The 13,972-nt window shown below is 24.2% G+C and overlaps 4 protein-coding genes across 4 annotated transcripts; 3 read left to right on the forward strand and 1 right to left on the reverse strand. All coding sequences in view use genetic code 6, as the record gives it.

Moving 5' to 3' along the window:
- Positions 1-227: 227 nt before the first annotated feature.
- On the forward strand, positions 228-4,713 carry TTHERM_01194710 (ABC transporter family protein; the record flags this gene model as incomplete). The annotated part of the gene is made up of 7 exons (XM_001029975.2): positions 228-746; positions 805-1,255; positions 1,311-2,144; positions 2,195-2,836; positions 2,895-3,105; positions 3,168-3,778; positions 3,839-4,713. 7 exons carry the CDS (start codon positions 228-230, stop codon positions 4,711-4,713), a joined length of 4,143 nt encoding a protein of 1,380 aa, XP_001029975.2.
- Positions 4,714-5,057: 344 nt separating this feature from the next.
- TTHERM_01194720 (C-5 sterol desaturase) lies at positions 5,058-6,650 on the forward strand (the record flags this gene model as incomplete). Its single annotated transcript, XM_001029976.2, has 4 exons — positions 5,058-5,245; positions 5,308-5,598; positions 5,654-5,924; positions 6,189-6,650. 4 exons carry the CDS (start codon positions 5,058-5,060, stop codon positions 6,648-6,650), a joined length of 1,212 nt encoding a protein of 403 aa, XP_001029976.2.
- A 759-nt stretch (positions 6,651-7,409) lies between these two features.
- On the reverse strand, positions 7,410-8,468 carry TTHERM_01194730 (N-acylethanolamine-hydrolyzing acid amidase; the record flags this gene model as incomplete). The annotated part of the gene is made up of 1 exon (XM_001029977.1): positions 7,410-8,468. One exon carries the CDS (start codon positions 8,466-8,468, stop codon positions 7,410-7,412), a length of 1,059 nt encoding a protein of 352 aa, XP_001029977.1.
- A 1,825-nt stretch (positions 8,469-10,293) lies between these two features.
- Positions 10,294-13,677, forward strand: TTHERM_01194740 (hypothetical protein; the record flags this gene model as incomplete). The annotated part of the gene is made up of 2 exons (XM_001029978.2): positions 10,294-10,922; positions 10,980-13,677. Exons 1-2 carry the CDS (start codon positions 10,366-10,368, stop codon positions 13,675-13,677), a joined length of 3,255 nt encoding a protein of 1,084 aa, XP_001029978.2. The 5' UTR covers positions 10,294-10,365.
- Positions 13,678-13,972: the final 295 nt, after the last annotated feature.

Below are 13,972 nucleotides of genomic sequence, written 5' to 3' on the forward strand. Positions count from 1 at the left end.
GAAAGAAAGCAAAAGTTAAATTTAATCAATAAAGTTATTAATAGCTATAGATTTAATATAGCAGAAATTTCTTTAGATTCATTTACAAACAAAAAGAAAATTTCTGATTAATTTTGATCTTAATCACTTTTAATCAAAATGCAAAAATTACATATCAATTTATCAATATAATAATTAAAACTCAAAAATAAAATACTAAGTGAATTACTAATCCTCCAATTTAAATGATGCCATCAAAATCTACATAACTTAATTCCTAAAGCAATTAAGATGAAGAAAATCCTATGCATGAGGTTTGTGAATAAAAAGATGACAAAAAATCTATTTAAACAAAAAAAGATAGTAGCAAAACAGAAGAAAATGTAAACAAATCTAAAGAGAACAGACCTGGATATTTTAATTAAGGGCTCAATTATATTTTTGTGATGCTATTTGTTAATTACTTTAAAATTACAATGAGACTCAATAAAATTATGAAAACTAGGAAGTATACTTTTTCTGATATTCCATAGCTTTAAGAGAAAGAAAAAGTTGAATACAACAGTGTTCAACTGAAATAAAAGCTTTAAGAGATTTATGATAAAAAATAACCACTAAATGCTTATAACATGACTAAAATTATATTTACAGTTTTTTCAGTTGATTTTATTAGGTGCATTATTTTTCTAATATTAGACACATTTCTTCGTCTTTTTTCTTCTATTTGTCTTTAGAAACTCATTGAATCAGTTTAAATTGATGATTCAGTAAAAATTCTTTTGTTTTTGTTATATTCTAATTCTATATTTATTTTTTTTCTATTAGGACGAAAAAATTAAATGGGTAGCTATTTTATCTGTTTGTATGTTTCTCTCTGTCATTACTGGCTAAAATAGTTGGAAAGAAGGTTAAGATCTCTCTGCTAAATTGCGTTTGAGCTTAGTCACCATTTTGTATGCTAAAGTTAATAGTTTAAGCTCATACACAATTAAAAATAACCAGCTAAATAAAATTATTAATATTATAAGCAAAGATTTTAATATAGCAGAATTAAGATTTTCATTTTTATTTATAAGTCTTGTTTCTCCCTTGGCACTTGCTTTCTCTGCTTACATTTTAGTAGATAGACATGGACCTTTGGGTTTGCTGATTATTGGGTTAATGATAATTTGTTTACCTATTCAAAACTTAATAAGCAAAAAAGCTGCTAACTATATCCCTGATAAAAACAAATACTCTGATTAGAGGATTAAGCTAACAAGAGAAATAATTGAAGGTAGTTTTTATTATCATTTCATCATTTTATTTAAATTTTATTTTTTAAATAAAAGGGATAAATTTTGTTAAGATGTATGCATGGGAAAAGGCATTTATTAAATTTATCAAAACAATAAGATCTTAGGAAACCATATACTTGCTAAAGTAAGTAACTTACAATTATATTGCTTAAAGTTTGAGCTATGGATCAGTTTTAATCAGTGCAACTGTACCATTTGTGCTTATACACTATTTTGGAGAATCCACTCAACTGAATACAGCAAAAATTTTTTCAACTATGTAAGTCATCATGTTTTTGAGACTTTAAGTGATGCTTTTTGTCGGGTATGGATTCAGTTTCATGCATGAATCAAAGATATTTTTAGGTAGAATTTCAAGTGTCATAACATTGAAAAATTAAAGTATGAAAAAATTAGACTAAGAATTAAATAAAGAAATTTCATAAGGAAGTCCTATGAATTTATTCCCATCTCTAAAATAAAATGAAAACAACTAAGAAAAAAATCATCAAATTGGTATTCAATTTTAAGATTTCTAAGGTTGGTGGAATTCTGATGGGTAAGGTACACCTGTTTTGAATAAATTAAATTTTTCCTTTTTGAATGGATAAACTTATGCAATAGTGGGATAGGTTGGTTCTGGAAAATCTACTTTGCTTCTTACTTGTTTGAAAGAGCTACCTTCTTATAGAGGCCACTTCAATATATCAGGAACAGTAGCATATTAGAATTAAGAATCTTCAATCTTTCCTGGTACAGTTAGAGATAATATATTATTTGGAAAGGTATATGAGGAATAATGGTATTAATAAGTGGTAGATGCTTGTTGTTTAAGATCTGATTTTACTTAATTTTAGTAATCAGATTTAACCTAAATAAATGAAAAAGGTAAAATTATTTTCGATAATTCTTTATTAAAAATTTAATTTTATGAAAAGCATCCAATTTAAGTGGTGGATAAAAGGCCAGAATAACTTTAGCTAGAGCAGTATACAGTAAATCAGATATTTATCTACTTGATGATCCTCTTAGTGCTGTTGATTCTAAAGTTGCTAAGTTGCTTGTTTAAAATGTATTTAACGATATACTGAAAAATAAACTTGTTTTATTAGTTACTCATTAAATCTCAAAGATAAAGCAATTCCAAAATATTTTAGTTATTCAAAAAGGAGAGATTGTAGCTTATGGAGATTAATAAAAAGTGCAAAATGAACTACATTTTTTGTAAGCTGATTTAATGGTAGATGAAGAAAACAAAGAGAAAGACGAATAAAAAAAAAATATCCAAGATAAAATCGAATAAACAAAAAAAGAAACTGTAATTAATTTAGGGAGTAAATTTTAAAGCAATAACAATTCTTAGAAAGCAGAAATAAATGAAGATGATAATGGTGAAGAAAAAATTGTTTAAGCTAAAACCTACAAAAACTTTTTCACTTTCAACAAAAGAGGATGGGCTTATTTGTTTATATTTTTAGTATATATTTTGAATGAAGTAATCCTTACAGGCTTTAACAGGATTCTAGGTTTATATGATTCCAGTGATATCATATCAAAAAGAAATTTGTTTATCGTTTTGGGTAATCTTTTATAATTAAATAATTTTATTTTTAATCATTTTTATACGAACTAATTCAGGTATTCTTTGTTTCTTTTTCTGTGTAACTCTTATTATCAAATACGTTAATTTGGGTAGAGAAATTATTGTTACAAATTCTTCAGTTCACTCGAAAATGGCTGAGCAGCTCATACATACTCCAACTGTTTATTTCGATAAAACTTCAGGAGGAGAAATTTTAAACAGATTTTCTAACGATGTTGATATTATGGATTCTATGATTCATTATACGTATTAATTTATTATATATTTTTTAAACTAACTTTTCAATGTTTATATTTATTAAAATAAAGAATGATAGACGCTATTGAAGGACCTGTTAATTTTTTAAATTTGATGATCACAATCTGTTTCATTCAGCCATATTTTGTGATTGTAAGCGTAGTCGAATTAATCCTTTTGTTTAAATGGTTTAGCTTTAATCAAAAAATTATTATGCAGTCAAAGTATTTAGATTTACTGAGTAAAACTCCTGTTTTTTCATTCTTTTCTCAGACACTCTAAGGAATGGAAATAGTTTAAGTTTATGGTTAATAGCAAAATTTTTATGATAAGTTTTGTTTTTTTACAAACCAAAGCATTAGAACTAATATGATATTTTGGGATGGGTCTCGTATGTTTGGTATGTATACACAATTCGCAACAACTATTTCTTCCATTATAGGTATTATAGTTCTGACTTCTTTATCAGATAGTTCTACCAACAGTGGGTTATTCGGTCAATCATTAAGTTATTTAGTTTTAATGACTGAATAGATTTATTGGTCTATGCGTCAGATAATTAACACTAATAGTTCTATGTCTTCAACATAAAGGGCATTAGAAATATGTGATCTGCCTACTGAAAGAGATTATGAATTCCAAAATGATTAAAGATTGTTAGAATCTGGATGGCCAAAAAAAGGTAGCTTTTAAAAATTTGAATTTCAAATTTTAAATTGAAGTATGATTTTTATAATTAAAGGTGACGTTTAGATGCAAAATGTGTACATGAAATATAGAAGAGAGTTAGCTCCAACTTTGAAAGGTTTGAATTTGAGCATTCCATCTGGAGTAAGAGTTGGCTGTGTAGGTAGAACAGGGGCTGGTAAGAGCTCTATAATCGAATGTTTAATGAATCTAAGAGAAGGAGAAAATATTATTGATACAGAGTAAAACAGTAAAAGTGACGTAGATTAGTAATTTATTAAAATTGATGGTTAGGACATATCTAAAATTGGACTACATACTTTAAGGAATTAAATTAGCATTACTCCATAAGTTCCTTTCATGTTTTCTGGTACGATTAGAAAAAACCTTGATCCCTTAGATGCTTACAGTGATTTAAATGTTATTTAAGCTTTGTAATAAGTGTAACTTTATGATATTATTAGTAATTTAAAAAATGGACTTAATACTGATATCGGAGATGCTTCTGTTTCATTTAGCGTTGGATAAAAACAGCTATTCTGCCTTGCTAGAGCAATACTGAAGAATAGTAAGATTATTATTATGGATGAAGCTACTGCTAATATGGATATGGTCACAGATAGCCTAATATAAAATACAATTTCTGAAAAATTTAAAGGCTCTACTGTAATTACTATAGCCCATCGTCTAAACACTATAGCAGACTATGATTATGTTGTTGTAATGGACAAAGGTACAGTTGCTGAATATGATCACCCATTTAATCTGTTAGCTAACTCATTAGAAGATGAAACAATCACTAAAAATACAATTTTTTCTCATCTTGTCTTAAATACTGGATAACAAAGTAGCTAAAGCATCTTCAAAATAGCAAAATCAACTTATTAAAATAAGTAATAGCAAATAAAACAAAGTAAACTAATCTGCTGATCTGATTAATTTTATTTTTAAATTTACTTAAAAAATATCTAAATATTTTGTATTCCATATGGTTGTATAAATATAAATTTAACATTTGAAACTTTTACTAGAAATTTTTAAGCTATCTAATATTATTCTATGTAAAATTACAAATGAAATAGTAATGAACACTCAACTGTTTGTTTAAATCAAAACAAAAAAAAGAGGGTATAATATTTATTATATATGATGTCAGCTTCAAATAATATTATATAAGAATAATTAATGATGATTGGAGAGAAGAATTAGTTATGTTCTCCATAAGATGATATGTAAAATTAAGGTGTAAGAATTCTTAGGAATTAACAAAAATGATGTTACAATTATAATTTTAAAATTCTTATTTAATTTATTGTTTGTTTTTGGGAAAGTATAATAAATAATTTACTATATTAATCGTGCTAAATGGATTAAAGATACATACATAAATAAATATCAATCTTTAATAAAAATAAATAACAATAGCTTAAAGGCTAAATCAAGTTGAATAAATTCAAGAAAAGTAAAACAAGATTTATATATAATATTATTATTTAAAATAGAACTATCATAAAATATTATTAGAAAATAAATTAAGTCCTCAATGGTTTATTGGCTTATTGCTGAATAGTTAGGTTATTTTAATGTAGATAGAGTTAAGGTGATGCAAGATGCCAAGGATCACATTAGCTCTTCACTCAGATTGATTTAATTAGATAAATTATTCCCTACTTTCTCAAATTTTATTCTAGATTCTGCTGGTTAATAAATTGGTAACATAATTATAGAATATATTTGCACTCTGATTCATACTATAGTTTTCGCTTACATCCTCTACTTCACTGCAGCTACATCCTCCTACTTTTATTTCTTTGTGTAAATTTTTTTAAAAAGTAATTAAGCAAATAAGAGTTAAAAACTTCATAAATAGGTACAAGAAAAAGAAATATTTGCCTGAATTTAAAGGAGATTTAAAAATTGCATTTGATATCAAATGGTCTTGTATTAACATTTTTGTTGAATCATTTTTAGTATCTGCATTAAGATTAGCTATGCCCAGATTCTCTATGATCTACTATGATATCAATGATCATAGTTGGCTCTACATCCCTTTTAGCATTTTATTTCATATGATGTTTGATGAAACCCTAACTTACTGGGTTCATAGATGGCTCCACACCTTCCCTTATTTATATACCAAAGTATTTTCTTTTAACTCTTAATCATTTTAACAAACTGATTAGCTTTTTTAAAGCATTAACAAGATAACTACTTTATAGAATTAGATTTAATTAGATATTTTATTACCAATAGAAATTAAATAGATCTAACTATCTATCAATTGATATCTCAATATTTAATTATTTTTTTGCAAATCTGATGAATTCAAATTTTAATAATATAATTAAATGTTTTTTTAATTAATTACAAATATCTTTTGTATTAATTTCATAATTTATAATTAGTTGCATGTAGTTCATCATAGATCAAAAGATGTTACACCCTTCTCTGGCTTTGCTTTCCACCCACTTGATGCTTTTGCCTAAGCTGTCCCCACTTTTGTAAGCTGTTATTTCTTCCCTCTCCATATTAACATCTTGCTTGGATTCTCATTAATTACCACAATCTGGGCCATTTCTATTCACGATAATGTTCCTCTAGTGCCTTGCAAGCTCTTTTTGTACAGTACCCACCATTCTATCCACCACGAAGCTGGAAGAGGTTAAATGACTAACTATGGTAAATTTACTTCTGTATGGGACAGAATATGTTAAACTTACTGGGATCCTGACAGGGTTTATTTTGGATGGGATGAATGGAAATAAAGAAAAGGAATATTCAGTAAATTCAATAGCTTTTATAGCAAAATAGTACCTGATAAAAGCTCAGAAGAACTAAACAAATAAATTAAACAAAAAAAGAATTGATATTATATTACATTATCAAAGAATCCGTTTTAATTATAGTTAAATTTTATAATAATTTATGTATGTTTATCAGTCTTTTTCATGGGAATATATTTTAAATTAATTTTTTGCTGATGTTTTAAATTCATTTAATTGTAGGTTGATGTAAATACAATTTAAAATGTATTTATTTATTCAATAAAAACGATTATAAATTTATAAAACAATTTAATTATCAAATTTATGATATGAATTTGTTTTAAATTAAATTTTAAATATATTATTTTGTAAGCTTAATTATTCGCTTAATTATTTGATGAATCAATTTAATAGGTATATTAAATTATGGTTTTTTTCTGTAAATTATGTTAAGATATTAAGTTATTTTTAATTAAATTTAAATTATGCTTTAAAAAATATAAGATCTTATAAAATGTTAAAAAATGAATTAATTAATTAAATTAGCTCCAATATTTTTTTAATAAGACATTAAAATAAAGACTTACTTTTCTGTTTTTAAAAGTAAAATATTTAATAATGTAATTAGTTACAAAATTTCGCATATATTTCCTAAAAAATATTTTAATTTTAAAATTTTAATTATTCATTTTTCAATATTATATCAAAATTTGCATAAAGATTTTTTTATTTGAATCAATTTATGATGCAAATTTCAATGAATTATTGATTAAAGTTTGGGCCATTACTTTTAAAGTTTAATTCAATTTACTTACAAATTTCACATAAATATTTTTTTATAATAATTTTAATATTGCTTTTTCAATACCATTTTTAAGCATTGTAATAATTTGTTTTTGGACACATTATATCAGTTGTAAGAGTTGAAGAATTTAAATTAGGGTATTTATCTAATACATCGAAGATATTAGCTTCATTGAAATTAGCAGGTAATTCTTCCATTCTTTCTTCAGCTACTGTTCTTCTAGGATCATTTTCAGGGTCAGGAATATCTCTATCGTAGTTTGTTTAAACAAGGAACCAATTTTGTTCAGTTAAGTAATAAATAGCATGAGAATCAGCTCTATTTCTTTCTATTACAGCTCCTTCATTTCCTTGTAATCCACTAAGAATAAAATAAGTATTGGTAGCAATCTTTGTTTTGCTCAGAGCTTCAAGAGCTTCTTGATAAGTCTATTTTTCACGAAGAACTTAATGAATCAAGTAACATGGAGGAGTATATTGTGCAATTAAAAGATAATATAAATTCCATGATCCACCTTTAAATCTATCATTTAATGTTATACCAAATCCATTAAATCTTATTCCACTAGCTATAATTAAGGTACCCATTATCATATCAGATTAGTAAACAGGTTATCCATTTTTAATAAAAGTGACTGATGCCATCATTTAAGGTAAATAATTAGTAAAACCAAAGTCCAAATTACGAGCATGAATAATTCTATTTTCTGAGTTTCTTGCAACAATACTAGTGCAAGCTAGGATAGTTGATAGTTCATTAAGCCAGTTTAGAGAGAGAGCCATCCCAAAATCAACTTCAGCTAATTCTGCTATAGCTCTAACTTCTTCGATAAATTCTTGGTCATGATAAAAATGGCTACCGAAAAAAGCTAATCCTCTAGATAATTTACTGACAACTCCAGCTTTATCAACATAATTGAAAAAGCTTTAAATAGCAGGTTTATATATTGAAATAACATCTCTCCATCTATCCTTAAATGGTAGATCCATATTTATTGTATGCAAAGGTACAGGTGTGGGTTAGTTAGGTTCATCTCTAAGTTCAACATAGCAAATAACTTTGCTTGTATAAAGTAATACCAGTAAGCAAAATGTATTCAAATATAATTTTCTCATTTTAAATGAAAATATCAACCAATAATAATTATGTTTATAAATATTTTAAATTAATTATTTATTTATTTATTTTTTGATAAAGATTATCTCTAACACTATAAATTATAAATATGTAAATGATATAATAAGTAAGCTTACTACTACATTTAACATCTATTTTTTAAAAACTCAAAAATTATATACGTCAATAAGTAAGTAAAGAAAAATAAATGTAATAAAAATTCTTTTATTAGATTATTCTTATTATTTCAAGAATTAGAAAATGTAAATAAATCAATTTGTATAAATCTTTTTAAAGCATTAAATTTGAAATAAATCTATAAATAATCATAAAGCAATTTTAGTTTTTTAGCAAAATCGTTTGAAAATAAAACAATTTGTGTTTTAGTATTATGAATGTAAAAAATATTTGTAAACATTTTTTTTAGTGGTAAATTAAGAAGTATTTTTTTTAGTTATCTTAGAAAATCATCACTAATACTCTTAAATTAATATAAAGTGACGCTTAAGGATAGTGCAGAGTAGCTTAACTTTAACTTAAAAAAATTTGTTACTCTCTTAGATGATAATTAGTTTTTTTTCTAAATAGTATTAAGTAAGAAATATTATAAAATCAATAGTCATATTGTTCTAAAATCTTTATTATTAGTAACTTAAAATAAATTAGAATAAAAGTAAAAAGAAAATATCTAAGGCTTATTCAGAATTACAATTAATATCTTTTTTAATTTATCTTTAAAAAACTAACCAATAAAAATAAAGCATTTTTAAACAATTAAATAATATATTATATTTATTTAAAATTAATAAAAGTTATCAAATTCTTGATAAATTATTTTAAATAAATAACATTTCTTCTATATAAATTATTAAATATTTTATCAATAAATTTTATCTTAAAGTAAAAAATTATTATTATTTCATATTTATCTGATAATTTTATAAATTTGTTTTGCACTTTCTAATTTTAGAATTTAATAATCCAAATAAATAATCAAGAATATTTCAATATGTTTGCGTATTCATTGGTTTATTTATAGTTTTTTAAAGTTTTTAGAATTATATCTTTACTTTTTTCTTCATGTAGAATTTAAATAATTTTAAATCTCTCAAAATATTTTTTAATTAATTATTTTTAAATGTAAAAAGAAATTCTTAAAAAATTAAAATAGAAAATAAAATTCACAATGATTTCTTATTAAATTTAATTTTATGTAAAATATTTATTAAAATATAACAAATCATGAAATATCATTTTAATAAAAATAAAATAAATAATATGAAGATTTCTTTTATTTTTTATTTTTTTTATAATATTAAATAAAATAAAATAATTAAAAGATTTTGGAAATTAATTTTTCTCATAAATATCTAATCAGCTAACTTATTAACAAATAGATTAGATATAAAAAATTGTTTCCTGTAAATATATTTTTTTAACTCTTTAGCATTATATGAATTGCCTTTAAATAAATAAAAATTAAATTTGATATGTTTTTATTTTTGTGTTTAGAAAAAAAATCATTTACAAATTTAGACTAATAAAGAAAATACTAGTAAAAAACGTATGAAAATCAATAACAGATAAGTTAAATTTAAAATAAAATACTAATTATTATAATAACATAGGAATTAAAAATAAATGTTAATTTTTAAAATTTAATAGTTATTGATAAAAATTAATAAATTTATGTAAGGTGTTATCTATTATATATTAAATTGGTTGGGTTATTATTAGCCATTGTAAAAACAGCTATTACTATATATTTTGTTAATTCTGATTTTACTTGTAACTAATGATTGCTTGTTTGCTTGCTTATATATTTTTAATAGTAAATATTTAATACTTTGTAATTCAGTTTTTTATAAATTTGTGAGCAAATAATCTACATAGTAAATGTATTAATAATAAGCACAAGATAATAAATAAGGAAATACTAATAGGCTAGTACCTCATAATGGCCATGTTAACAAAATTATTCGTTCAAAGAATATACTTAATAGTATAGCTAAAGAAGATTAAATGAATGACTAGTATGCCAACTCTCCTATTTCCACTCCCTTTAAAAAAATTAGATATTCTACATTGAGATCTGAGCAACTAAGCTCACCTGAATAAACTACACTTAATTTATCTCTTACTAATAACTAGAATGGAGTATTTTCTGGGACATTTTATGGAGGAATGAATTCATCACAAGTAAATAATAGCAAATAAACACTAGAAAATGTTAGAACTGAATATTTTTAGCATAATGCATAAAATTAAAGCTCCATTTAATAAAATACTACCTAATCTAGGGTAAATTCCTTTTAAAATGAATAAAAAGGAGTTCAATAAAGCAAATCAAATAATTTAGTTCCTTAATTAAGATTAAACAAAGTAATTAGCGGTTATGCCAATTAAGTTAATTCTATAGAGAGCTTAGATATAGATTCATCTTCTTGTACAAAGTAAGTTCATTTATTTGATTGCGGATTCATTTTTAAAATGCTCTTTTTTTTATATAGCAGAGCTTCAAAGGAAAGGAAACGAAGCATTGAAAATTTCAGGAGCAAGATAATTATTAATGGATTTTTTACTGAGAGATAATCATGCACTTCAAGGTGTGAAGATCATCGAAAAGGTAGAGAGATTAGCCCACAAACAAAGAGAGTTCTGAAAGAAAAGGATACTAATAAAAAATTAATAACTCTTAAATAAACTTCTCACTAAGTATAATAAGTTAATGATAAAAAGAATACTTTTTAATAACCTAAAACAAAAGACGAAAATACTAAATTATGGGTTAATAAAACAGACAAGATTTAAGAAGAAGAATTTTCTAATCCTCAACTTGAATTTGAGCACTTGAATCAAAGAAGACTCTCTATGAAACCTATTTTTAATAGAGAGTCCGAATAAGCATAAAATATACAAAGGTCTTAAGATAATATTATTGATGGATATTATTCACCTATAGCTTCATAAAATTAAATAAATATATAGTAATAGATGAGCAGGCATTCCATCAGTACTGCTTATGAAAATAAATAAAGAAAGACTTCAAAATAAAATTAGGATGGAATTCTTCATTCAAGTCAGGTGAGCGATTAGCAAAAAAACATTATTGCCACTATAAAGAATATTTCTACTAATTTTTAGTAGCACTCGTAATTAAAATCTAGCTTAAAATAAAGCAAAAATCAAAATTAACAAATTTCTAAATAGCTAACCAGTTTAGCAATTAAGAAGTGCGTATCTAATTAAAGTTAGCAATAAAAATCCCCAACTCTCTCTTCAAACAATTCTAAGAGGGAAAAATTAAATTTGAAAAAAGAAGATACCTTAAACAACTAATCTGTCAAAATACCAGATAGATAAATTTTTTTCTTAGATTAAAACGAAAAAACTATCTAAGATGGAGCGTTTTTAAAATACAAAACTGAAAGTGACTTATACAAGCACGCTACATCATCAAACTAGAAAAACACTATACAATTTAATCTCTCAGCAGTTGCATAGGAAAAATAAGATGAAATGAACTAAAATTCAAGTGGTGACTTAAATGATAAGCAAAAGATTCTTATGACCAAAAGTGTTCCTAACTTAGATAAAATGTATAAAAATAATTTATAAAAAATAGTTAATACTATTTAAAAGTAGCAAAATATTTCGAAATAATCAAGACTTTAATAATTTTTAGAAAATTAAGCAACAAAAAAGTCAAACAAAATATATATTTCTAAAGGATTAAATGTAAAAAACTAAGGAGACTTAATAGAATTTTGGAACACATTAAAAGAAAAAATATATGCAAAAAATAATGTTGAGTTAGTCTTTAAAAAAAATAAATTCGAATAAAAATGCTTGAATGCTATGATGGAAATAGTAGAAAATATCAATTAATTAACTTCAAATGACAATGCTAGCTTTTGGCAATATAATCAATTTATTGATTTCTTAGGCAACATAATTAACTTACTTTAACAAAATTAGCAGTTTTCTTATTACTTTTTGATTAGACTATATTCAATTTAAGGAAAATTCTCATACTAATGTGGTAATATTTATAATGCACTGAAGTCTTTCTTGGCTGCCAAACGACTAGCCAATTAATATAAAGATTATAAATTTAAGTTAAAAATGCACAAGCATTTGGGTTTATGCTTTAAACTTATCAAAGACTTACGCTAGGCCAAATCTTAATTTATGAAAATGCTGCTACTTTCATGGTTTCTTGATGACAGGGATTCTGAACTATAATCATATGATGAATTGGGAATTGTTTTTTATTATGAGTGTGATATTCCCTTAGCTCAAAGATTACATTAAAGACTGTGCTTTGATATTGTAGAAGGTGAAGACTCTAAAGCTAAACAGTCAGCTGTTGATAACTTTAAACAAAAATTGAAGTACAGTGACTAATAAAAAAATATCGAGTTTACAGAAGAGTTTTAGGAAAAATTGAAAAAAACTAAAAAGATTCGCATGAAAAATCAAAACACTGACATAGAGGAAGTAAATTTCTCAGACTCAAGTGACGAAGAGCCTGATTATTATTTAAGAGAAATATTGTAGCAAGACCTTTAAAAATAAGAACAGAGGGAAAATGAAAGAATGGAGCAATTAAAAAGTGAAAATTCATAAAGAAACATAAAATTACGCTATTCTAAGTTTACTTAAGAGCGAGAACATTCTAAAGAGTAGGATCAAATATACTAGCGTATATAAAATTCTTTACTATTTTCACAAAATAATGAACCAGAAAAGAAAAAAAATCCTACAATTTTAATATCTCATTTAAGTCGTAACAGAAGCAGCAATAATTATAAAGAAACAACTGTTAAAGAATATCAGTATTTTCATTGGAAGAAATATTAGGATCATATTTAGGAAATAAAAAATTAATAATAATCCCAAGTTAATCCTTCTATAGTATAAAACTTTAAAAGAAATTCTGTTATCCGATTTAATGATGAATAAACTCCTGTAAGTCTTACAAACATTAAAACTTAAAATAATATATAACAACTCCCTATAGAAAATTCCCAGGATGCTAATTTATTTAGATTCGTGGTTTCAAATCACAATCTAAAGATCCTAACAGTCAGTCTTGAAAAATTGAGAAAATAAATATTACTGCTTTTAGAAAATATAGAAAGATATGAATCTAATTTGAAAAATTAAAATGTTCCAGCAAAGAGGAATGGATTTTTCTTTCATTGAAAATATAACTAACTCAATATATTCTTTACAAATAAATGTTATTTATTTATTAATTACATCATAATCAAATATTTATTATTAAAAATTTGAAAATGTGAATTTAAAAATTATTCCATTAAAGGATTATTTTGATTTTCAAATAAATATATTTTTAATTGAGCAATGAAAATTACAATTAAAATTTATTCCTAAAAATTTTCTTAAAATTAATGATAATAAAATTAGATTTATTCTATTAAGATTTCATCTTTAACCAAATGATTTACTTTTTAAAAAGAAAATAAATACTAAGTAT

Source organism: Tetrahymena thermophila, assembly GCF_000189635.1.
Source record: "Tetrahymena thermophila SB210 genomic scaffold scf_8254622, whole genome shotgun sequence".
NCBI classification, from domain to species: Eukaryota; Ciliophora; class Oligohymenophorea; order Hymenostomatida; family Tetrahymenidae; genus Tetrahymena; species Tetrahymena thermophila.